We start from the raw sequence: 11,456 nt of genomic DNA on the forward strand, positions 1-11,456 counted from the left end.
CTTCAATGTTATATGGTGTACCACAGGGCTCAATTCTGGGCCCACTGCTTTTCTGTCTTTATTTACTGCCTCTGGGTTCTATTCTCAGGAAACATGGGATTTCATTTCATTGTTATGCTGACGATTGCCAGATTTACTTGTCCCTGAAGCAGAAAGATGTCCAGTCAATCAAACATCTCCTGGCATGTCTAGATGATGTTAAAGCTTGGTTGGCTTTGAACTTTTTAAATTTTAACGAAAAGAAAACGGAGGTGATGGTGTTCGGACCCAGTGGCTCCTGTGACCCCTCCTCTGTTGACCTGGGACCCTTGGAGGTTTGTTTTAAACCTGTTATTACAGATCTTGGTTTTAAGGTGGACAGTGATTTTAAATTGGACAGCCAAATTAGAGCTGTGGTTAAGTCCAGTTTTTATCATTTAAGGCGATTGGCATCAGTAAAATCTTTTCTTTCAAGGCAGCATTTTGAAACAGTGATCCACGCTTTTATTTCGACTCGACTGGATTACTGTAACTCTCTATATTTGGGAGTCAGTCAGTCACTGCTCTCACGTCTGCAACTGCTTCAGAATGCGGCTGCAAGACTTTTGACAGGAACTCGAAAGAGAGAGCATGTAACCCCTGTCTTGGCATCACTTCACTGGCTGCCTGTTTATTTTGGATCCGTTTTAAAATTCTTATGTTTGTTTTTAAATCGCTGCACAATCTTGCCCCGGCTTACCTCACTGAGCTTCTTCACCCTTACATACCTTATCGGTCTCTTAGATCTGCAGATCAGTTGCTCTTGGAGGAACCGAGATCTAGAAGGAAGCTCAGAGGGGACAGAGCTTTCTCTGTCGGGGTCCTAAGTTATGGAATGACCTGCAGGTCAAAGAGGCCCCTTCACTGTCCACTTTCAACGCTCGTCTTAAAACCCATTTATTTTACTTGGCTTTCAACTCCAGCGAGATCTAGTTTTATATTGTATGTTTGTTGTTTTAAACTGTATTTTTTTTTATATCTATTTTATGTACAGCACTCTGTTTCAGCTGTGGTTTTTTAAAAGTGCTTTATAAATAAAGTTGGTATGGTATGGTATGTTACTCAGCACTTAGTCTTTCATTTATGAGTTAATCAGTTGTAGTTTAATTAGTCGGGTTTTCATCCATTTAATCTTTTTATTTTGTATTGATCTTAAACTGATTGTCATTCAATTTTCTTTATGAACATTATGGTTTGTGTATCAATTCTTTGTAATCAATCTTCTGTATGACTCTGACATGTGGGGTCACAGAGGGGTCATCGAGGGGTCAAGGAGAGCGCCGTGTGGTCTCAGAAACCAGTCTGAGGCTGTTTAGGACGGCAGGGAGGAGAACTTAGTGGAACGCTCCAGTGAACTGATAAACTCAGTCCCACGTCCTTGAGAAGAATATTCTGTTCAAAATGACTCCTGGATCATCTGTGGGTAGAAAATCATGATGAAGGAGAGCGTCCATCTCCTGCCTGCCAAGGTCAGGACGGCCCAGGTAGAAAAACCCACCTGGACACAGCCAGGTATAAATGTATGTGAGCTACAACAGTTGGTCAGATCACTGGGTGAGACACGGTGCTCTCTGAAGACGCTTCTCTGTATCTATCAAGGTGATTAATGTTTCCTTTTGTTTGTGATCATCAATGATCATGTTGGGATGTTGCTGTGATTTCATGCTTTTGATTGATTGAATAAAATATTGATTGATCTGTGATTGTTGTCACTTTATCGTTCCGCATCTAGAGACCTGGAGAGACGAGAAGAGACGACGAGCAACAGCAGAAAAATCTCAACGGTTGTCAGACTAAACTTAGTGATGACAGTAAACAGAAATAGTCCAGTGGATTTTTATATCTGTGTGAAAAACTTTAGACTTCAGACTTTCATAACGATAAGTCTGACCTGAACCTTCAGAGACACATAAAGATAGTCACAAAATCAGCCTTCTATCTTCTGATATAACGTTCTCTGAAGTTTCAAGTCCTTTGTTCTTTCTGTTTTTGTATTTCCAAATTTCTTTAAGAATTTGTATTTTTTGCATGTTTTTTATGCATAAAAAAAAATAAACAGACGTTATTGCATGTTAGATTAGTTTTTGTAGAAAATATGTTTTTGAAAAGAAAAATCTTGATAGAAAAATCTAACAAAAAAAGTAGCTGAGATTATGAAGTAGAAATCTATCTATCTATCTATCTATCTATCTATCTATCTATCTATCTATCTATCTATCTATCTATCTATCTATCTATCTATCTATCTATCTATCTATCTATCTATCTATCTATCTATCTATCTATCTATCTATCTATCTATCTATCTATCTATCTATCTATCTATCTATCTATCTATCTATATCTATCTATCTATCTATCTATCTATCTATCTATCTATCTATCTATCTATCTATCTATCTATCTATCTATCTATCTATCTATCTATATCTATCTATCTATCTATCTATCTATCTATCTATCTATCTATCTATCTATCTATCTATCTATCTATCTATCTATCTATCTATATCTAGACAGAGAGAGGTAGATGTTTCTATCTATATAATAATCTATATATGAACAGATTATTTGTGGCCCCCACTTCTGAAAAGTTTTATTTCACATTACAAAAGTTTTGCTCACCACTGACCTAGATATATTGCACATCATGTTCTTGGTGCTCGATTAGTCAAACATATTTCACTTATCAGGATTAATGAGTCAGTTATTCAAGAAAATGAAATCAGCAGCAATTTAGATGTGACTGATATCAATGTTAGCAGAATCCTAAGGAAACTGAAACTGGAATAAACCCAACATTGTCACATGTAAGATGTAACTCAGTATGACCTTGAGGATACCAGTATGCTAATGTCTATTTGCAAAGCAAACAATGGGAGCTACCACAATGCTCAACATTTGCATCAATAGTTTAAATAAACACAAAGTTGGTGTGCACAAAGTTAGTTCACATCAGGTAATTAATCCTAAAACCACATTTTCATTTACATGCAGACATTCACATCAAGCAGATAAGAGATTAGATTTTAGTGCTTTTATCTCCTTTCTACAGTAATTCTGACCTTCATCAATAAGAAAAAAGAATTGCTGTCACTTGATCTAAATCTCTGCAGCAAGAAACAAACAGAAGAGCTCCCCTGTTTTCCTGTTTTCATTTCTTTAAACTGGTTCATTTTAAAGTCTTGACTAACTTTCAAATTTGTACATGTGAGAATATTATATGGTGAAAGAAATTATACCAAAAGAGGTTAAAAAAAGAGTTTTTAATGAAAAGTAAAAAAAAAAACAAACAAAGAGAAAGTATTTTTTAAACTTTTAATTATGTTTTGATTTTTAAATTTTAAAGGACATGATGGTTTTTATTTTTATTTCCTGCGAAAGAAATCATCTGAATTACGTTTACTTATTTTCTTACCAACTGCTGCTGTGCAAACATACTATGAACTAATTGAAAATGAAAGCTGAATCTATCTTTTCTAATTATATGCTGATGATGGATGACGTTCCTGGAGAGAACTTCATTCTCACTGACGGTTCTGGTTCAACAAATTTACGCAGCGCCAGAAAAGCAATGAGCAAAATCCCTGTCCAGTTTCTTTTCTAAGGTGTGATTAAATGTTTCAGTTAACTTATTCTAACTCACATCAGTATCAATTCTTTAAATTTGGTGTTCCTTATTTAACTGTCAATATTAAACAAAAACTAAAGATTACTGAAGGACCTTTGACTTTTTAGTGTCTGAATACAGACATGTAACAAAACAAAATCTGCTTCTTATAAGAACAGCTGAGATATGCAACTGTTTAACTTCACTGAATTCAGCTGCAGAGTTTTTTGCAGTAAATAAACCATATTTCATCAACCTATTTCTCTAAATTTGTTCCTTCTTCTTTTGTTCCAGTGGTCCTGCAGCTCCGTCCTGCACAGCGAAAATCTGCCCAATTTGAAAAGGTTCATGGCAACAATCTGAAATTGGATATTGTAGTGTTGTGATAAAATAACACATTAAGGTCCAACCTATAAAAACAATGTAAACACCTGCATGGATAAACAAAGCAGAATTTGACAGTCAAATTGGAAAAAACCCAACACAGTGTGAGCTAAAGGCTACCAGTATGCTAATCAGACATTTGCAAAGCAAACAATGGGAGCTACCACAATGCTCAACATTTACGTCAATAATTTAAATAAACACATGGGTGGTGTGCACAAAGTTAGTTCACATCACATAATTAATCATCAAAGCACATTATAACTTAGATTCTGTTACATACAGACATTGACAACCAAACAGGTAAGACATTTTAGGTTTTAGAGCCTTTATCTTCTGAGGTAAATCTGACATTCATCAATAAAAATATTTTTCTCTGTCACTTGATCTAAATTTCTGCAGCAAGACACTAAAGAGAAACAAAGAGAAGAGCTCTCATATTTTTCTGTTTTCAGTTCTTTGAACTGGTTCATTTTAAATTGAAAGTAAATAAACCAAATGACAAAAGTTTACCTTCCACAATAAAATAAAAAGGAGAAAACTAAAATAGCAGCTCATTCCTAGAAACTCCTTTGAATACTTAGAAAGCATCATGTTGTCGTCTCCGGTCTTCAGACATTTGCATAAACAAAGCGCTTCATGACAGCAGTCGCAGCAAAGGTTACCTGATGATCCAATCTTTGTTCAGCAGAACCGAGTCGTTCACCATGTTGCTCTTTGCTCTGGTAGCGATAATTGGCTGGACAGAAGCTGGTTATCATGGCATTGTGCTTTCTCACCACTAAAGATGTACAAGGACAAGCATTTACAGTAAGTTCAGATATTTTGAAGTTTATTTCATTTTCTTTATTAAAAGAATCATATTTTATCCAACAGTTTATCACCTTAAATCTGCAGATTGTGCGTCGCTTTAAGTTGAGCTTCACCTCATGTGCAGAGATTGTGTCATGGTGGTGCTGTACTAATAAAATTGATGAAATCAGCGGGGAATGGTGTCTGCATGAGCATACCCAGCAGTTCACTGATTGGAGGTTCCACTATTACCAGCACAAGTAACTGAATTTCAACATCATAAAAAATATCCAATATTTTTCAGTTGTTCCCAAGAAGTAACTAAATCTAAAATTCCTACTGAATTAAATCTCTTGTCAGTTTTCTGGTCTCCTGGTCTGTAAAGTTTTCTGTGGGTCTGAAACTCTGAGTGACATCAGAAATCTTCCCAATATCTTCTATTAAAGGTGGAATCCTAAAGCCTGGATAAATAACAGAAACAGTGTTTCAATCGCGCGATATCTGATGACATATGAGCTGAGAAAACGATCCGACATCAACAGACCGAACTCATCACCACAGACCAGCATCATCCCTCTTATCAGGTAATTCATGTAGTTTTTTTAGTTACATTAATTAATATTTTTGGTGTCTTTTGTTGAGCATAAACTATAGGATTAGTTTGTTGGTATTTTGTCCTGTTTTCTTTTTTTTTCTTGTAAAGCCAAACCATAGAGCTTTAATAATTAGAAATAGTTTCCAATTAATATCCAAATGTTGTGAATAGATTTTATTTTAAAAGAGACCAAAGAGAAACAAAATAAACTAAAACATTAAGAATAAAAACTGAAATACAAATCAGTCAATATATTAAAGATTCATCATGTGAATAAGATAATTTGAGCAGATTGTTTGTTGTCAGGTGACTTTGTGATGTTTTCTGTTTCTCTCAGAGTTCCCTCAAACTGTCAGAGGGATATCAACTTGTTGACCTTTGACCCTGATGGAGATAATGTTCAATGCAGATATGGATCCAATCCCAGTGACTATGAGTGCTACACCTGCACAGCACCGTCTGTCCTCAGTGTCTCATCAGTGAGTAATAAATGTTGGTGTCAGTTTAGAAAATGATCAAAGATAATTAAGCTGAATTTATTGATTATTGGACTATAAATCACTAATGATGAAACATTACTCTGAAACTTTTTAAATCACAAATATTGTATGAACAAAAACAACATAAATCTATTAAATATAACATTGTTAATATTTCTCTCTCTGTCCTCCTGCAGGCTTGTTCTCTATCATTCAGTCCAACTAACAGCAGCAATGAAGGTTCATATGCAGTTCAGCTGATGATGGAGGATTTTCCCAGATGGTCAATCACTTTGACTCATTATAATGGTTCAACTTATTCATGGAGCCCCAGCAACTTCATGAGCCAAATCTCTGTCCAGTTTGTTTTCAAAGGTTTGATTTTATGTTTCAGTTTGTTTTATGTCACAAAGAGAAACACTGGTGTAAATACATTTAATATTTAATAATTGTCTGTTTAAAGATGATCAATAACTACAGATTATTAAAGCACATCAAGTTTTTAAATTCCAAATACAGGAATATAATACAGTAAGAAGAAGATCACTTATTATCAAGACAGATTATTTGACCAAAGTGTAAATTTACTAAATTTATCATTTTAATTAACGGCCCACTTGTCCATTCTAGACAAACCATCTTTAATATGTTTCATTAGTTTCTCTGCATTATTTTTCCCTGTGTTGCTCCAGTGGATCCTGCAGCTCCGTCCTGCACAGCAGGTGAATATCTGCCCAGGTTTCTGCCTCCAACTCCTGAACATGGAGCTCAGTTCTTCATAGACCTTGATGAGACGATAGAAATCAGCATCAGAGCAGAGGCGACTCAGTCTGTGTGAGTAGAAAATAAATATAGTCTCTAATCACAGGGCAATTTTTATATTATTTAATAATATTTTGAAGATATTATTTAATGCAGGTTTGAGGGCATTTTGCTCACATAACCAAACAGACTGATGTGTTTCCTGTGTGTTAAAGGATCACTGGGATCCAGTTCAATGGACCGCTCAACATGGCCAAGAGTTCATCTGGTTCAGGAAATTTCACCCTGAGATGGACGCCGTCTTTCAGTCAAAATGATGATAATGAAAGTCATCCCATCTGTTTTGCTGTCCAGGCAACGTCAGTATCTGATCTGATCAGAAGTTTTCAAATGTTTTCATTTTCTCTTCTTAAGTAGAGGTACAAATACTAGCGACGGATAAAAGTAACAAAGTAGAAAATAAAATTAATTAAAGAAAAGGTTTTGAAATGTACTTATGTTCAAAAGTAAATATAATTGTTACCTTCAATGGTTTTAAATAAACCAATTAGTTTATGGTTCATATAAACAGAACTGCAATGTTTGACTCTGAACTCCTGGTTATTGTAGCTTCACAGACTCTTTGTTTACTCTTGTTCTGAGCTGCTAGAGCAACTTGCTTTGCTGCTGTGATATTTGCATTTCAAGCCCCGCCCTCCTCCACGTCACAGAGGCCTCCACTCCACCCCGGTCGGCCATTTCTGTAGTCTGACGGCAACAACACATCATCTACCGGGAGAGAAACTTTTCATCCCATAGTTAATTAAAAATGTCAGCAATCATCCATACATGTTGGAGTCGGAGTCTGATCCACAGCAGAAAAATGAAGTAAACAAAACCTCAAGATAATTCATGAGTTAGCTAACATCACTGAATGCATTTGGATCATTTGTTCCCCAAGACAAAAACAAGCCAAAGAATCACATCCAAAACATGCAGTACCATCATATTCTCATAGAGGGCGCTAATAGCTAGCACACAGCGCTAACAGAAGCAAAAGGCTCAATGCTACTAGCAAAACAGGACATCATTATCAAAACATAAAATTCATCTGTAAAGTTAGTGTTGTCATTATTTGGAGCTCTTTGCTTTGCTGTGTCCATCATTTCAGCAGAGGAGGAACTGACCCTCAATCAGAAAAATCTGCCTGAAAATCCCTGTGCAGTGGCAGAAGCTGCTGAAGCTCTCTGCTCCCCACAAACCCACTTTTCCACCTGATGGGAACGTTACTGAGAAAAACAAGCTGAGCAGCGATGTAAAGAACCTTCTGTGTTAATAAACCCAAGAACTAAACAATTCAGCATAACTGAACCTGGACCACAAAATCACTGAGGACAAAATGTTGGATTCATAGAACTGGTTGGCTGGAAGTCATGACCTTGTTCAGCAGCTAATGTGGTGAAATCATAGCTAAGGAAATGTTAAAGGCAATAGAGAAAAATTAACAAACTGAAAAAAAAAACCTAAAACAAGTATAAAGATATCTACAGAGGACCAGGAGAGAATAAATTTAATTATTTTGCACTCTCAACTCTCAAAGTACTCAAAAAACAACTATTTAAGGACTATAAAAGTAAATTTTACATGACATGTAAAAGTGCGACAGACTGGCGACCTGTCCAGACCTGAGTGAAGTTGGCCACCACAATTTCTTCAAATCAGACAAAATTGGTGTTAAACGTTTGTGCTATATTTGTGCAGCAATAATTTTTATTTGTGCTGCTTTGGCTTTGACAATATTAATGAAAGGTTAAAGGTCAAAAGGTCAACCAGACCCCCCACTTTTATTAAATCAGATGAAATTGGTATCAAACATTTGCACAAACCAGCACAAATGTAGTCGAGTTAATTGACTCTCATTTTGTCTGATTTGAAGAAGGTGGTGGGGTTGATTGACCTTTGATGTCTGTGAAATGATAGTGGCAAAAACAAAACTTTTTGCTGCACAAACCACCACAAACGTTTGACTAAAACACTGCAATTTGCATAATATATCTCCTTTATGGTTATTTTGAACATTAATAAATGACCATTTCAAAAAGAGTTTAATATTAATGTTGTGGTGCTAAATTATCTCCCCAGTGCCTCCAGTTCTGTCTACCAGTCTGAGCTTCGATGCGTCATTGTGAGGGTTGGAAACAGTGAGTTTTTCTTCTTGATCATTGATTTATCTTTTATTTCCTGAACTCATGATGTTTCTGCTGCTCTTATCCCAGTACCTTTCATAGCGACTCCATCTCCTCCTCCTAAAACATGTAAGTGGGATGAAAACTGGACTGAAAGTAACAGGAAGTTGTTCTTTACTCCATGTTGATCTCTTGCTCTTCCAGCTCATGTTAAGGTTGTGAAGCTGAAGATCAAGACTTCGATGTCACTGAAAGACAAACAAGATGAACTGGAGAAAGCGGTCAGTGACGTCCTGGACTTTAACACAAACCATCACAACCTGAGTTTAATCCTAATTAATTTATCCCAAATGTTATTTCATAACTTAAATTAATATGTAAAGTAACAAACAATTAACTTCCATGCTATAAATATGAACCAGTTAAAAATATATTTTAGTAAACTTCACTAAATAAAGCAAAAGTTTATAAAGAATGAGTGATCCAGATCTTGTTGCTGAAAAAACACAAAAAATCCAAAGATAATAAAAACTATCAACATTTAATATTTAGTTTGTAGAATTTTTAAATGAGAAAAACCTGCTAGATTTTATGTTTCATATCTACAATAATTTAAAGTTCCTCTTCTGTATAAATCTTTATTTTATTAAAATATTGTGTTGTGATGTTAAATTCAACTCTTGACTTTTTTCCATTTTTAACTAGAAGATTTTAAATGACTGTATCTAACATAGATTTCATGTTTTCTTCTGCAGATTCAAGATCAACTGATTACAGGAGGGCTGCCTGCAGACATAAAGGTTCACCTGCTAAGCTTCGGTATAGCTAATAAAACAGCTGCCCCCTAGTGGCCAAACAGGAGAATGAATCTGATCCCTGCAGGAAATTTGATTTAATCTTCTTGTATATTTTAAATACTTCAGGGAGTTTTGGTTGTTTTCAGTAATTTAGTCTGTCAATAGTTTTTTTTTATAAATTAGGGAAACTTTCAAAAATTATTATAGGTTATTAATATAAGGTGAATAAGGTCAATATTTGGCATCATGTTTTTATTAAAGCTGATATTTACAGAGGGATTGCTACTCTGTGTTCATGTGCAGCATTTCTATCTCTGGGATTTTTATTCATCTTAAAATCTTAAATGCACTGTAAAACATTTGAGCTGCATTTAGTTTGTGTCTACTATCTTCTACTCTATAAGTCATGTTACTCAGCACTTAGTCTTTCATTTATGGGTTAATCAGTTGTAGTTTAATTAGTCGGGTTTTCATCTATTTAATCTTTTTATTTTGTATTGATCTTAAACTGATTGTCATTCAATTTTCTTTATGAACATTATATGGTATGTGTATCAATTCTTTGTAATCAATCTTCTGTTTATCTCTAACATGTGGGGTCACAGAGGGGTCATTGAGGGGTCAAGGAGAGCGCCGTGTGGTCTCAGAAACCAGTCTGAGGCTGTTTAGGACGGCAGGGAGGAGAACTTAGTGGAACGCTCCAGTGAACTGATAAACTCAGTCCCACGTCCTTGAGAAGAATATTCTGTTCAAAATGACTCCTGGATTATCTGTGGGTAGAAAATCATGATGAAGGAGAGCGTCCATCTCCTGCCTGCCAAGGTCAGGACGGCCCAGGTAGAAAACCCACCTGGACACAGCCAGGTATAAATGAATGTGAGCTACAACAGTTGGTCAGATCACTGGGTGAGACATGGTGCTCTCTGAAGACGCTTCTCTGTATCTATTAAGGTGATCAATGTTTCCTTTTGTTTGTGATCATCAATGATCATGTTGGGATGTTGCTGTGATTTCATGCTTTTGATTGATTGAATAAAATATTGATTGATCTGTGATTGTTGTCAGTTTAACGTTCGGCATCTAGAGACCTGGAGAGACGAGAAGAGACGAGCAACAGCAGAAAAATCTCAACGGTTGTCAGACTAAACTTAGTGATGACAGTAAACAGAAATAGTTCAGTGGATTTTTATATCTGTGTGATAAACTTTATTTAATACAGATAATTTCATAACGATAAGTCTGACCTGAACCTTCAGAGACACATAAAGACAGTTACAAAATCAGCCTTCTATCTTCTGAAGAACATTTTCAGGATCAGAGGACTAATGAGATCTAGAGAAACTCATTAATGTGTTCATCTTTAGTCTCACTGATTAATGCAACAGCATCTTCACAAGTCGGCCTAAAAGATCCAAAATGCTGCTGCTGGGATTCTGACTAAAACCAGGAAATTAGATCTCATCACCCGGTTCTACAGTCCCTTCACTGGCTCCCTGAAGCTCAGACGTTAAAATACCACAACACAATAAAGATCTGCTTTTGTCATAGCAACCTTCCAGAGCTCTCAGGTCTTTTTTCCAGTAGATCTGGTTGTGATCTTGCAGAGCTCCTGCTATTCCTGCCTCCAACACTAAACCACAGAGCTCAGTTCTACCTGCATCATTCAGGCTATTTTTTTTATCACCGTCAGAACAGAAGCTAATCCGTCTGAATAGGTAAAACATATTTAAAATAGCAGCCAAACAAATGATGATGCTCACTACAGCTGTTTGTTAGACCCACGTTTTAAAAATAGGTTTCATTAGAATCTGCCTGATCCGTCCATGAAAGACCTTCATGTGAGTTTATTCAAAA

General features: G+C 35.8%; 1 protein-coding gene across 1 annotated transcript; it reads left to right on the forward strand.

Moving 5' to 3' along the window:
• The first annotated feature begins 254 nt into the window (after positions 1-254).
• On the forward strand, positions 255-9,776 carry LOC129379909 (uncharacterized). The gene is made up of 12 exons (XM_055060853.1): positions 255-314; positions 1,446-1,502; positions 3,923-3,972; positions 5,251-5,388; positions 5,737-5,878; positions 6,076-6,253; positions 6,571-6,712; positions 6,856-6,999; positions 8,762-8,820; positions 8,896-8,934; positions 9,010-9,086; positions 9,561-9,776. Exons 1-12 carry the CDS (start codon positions 255-257, stop codon positions 9,651-9,653), a joined length of 1,179 nt encoding a protein of 392 aa, XP_054916828.1. The 3' UTR covers positions 9,654-9,776.
• Positions 9,777-11,456: the final 1,680 nt, after the last annotated feature.

The sequence above is a fragment of the Poeciliopsis prolifica genome, unplaced genomic scaffold (assembly GCF_027474105.1).
Source record: "Poeciliopsis prolifica strain line A6 unplaced genomic scaffold, Auburn_PproV2 SCAFFOLD062, whole genome shotgun sequence".
Taxonomy (NCBI): Eukaryota; Metazoa; Chordata; class Actinopteri; order Cyprinodontiformes; family Poeciliidae; genus Poeciliopsis; species Poeciliopsis prolifica.

Bases quoted from the DNA above. Each gene is read 5' to 3' on its own strand.
- LOC129379909 (XM_055060853.1), top strand. From the start codon at position 255: ATGGTGTTCGGACCCAGTGGCTCCTGTGACCCCTCCTCTGTTGACCTG. The intron at 6,713-6,855 runs GTGAGTAGAAAA...TGTGTGTTAAAG, and splicing joins GCAGAGGCGACTCAGTCTGT to GATCACTGGGATCCAGTTCA. The intron at 8,935-9,009 runs GTAAGTGGGATG...TTGCTCTTCCAG, and splicing joins ATCTCCTCCTCCTAAAACAT to CTCATGTTAAGGTTGTGAAG.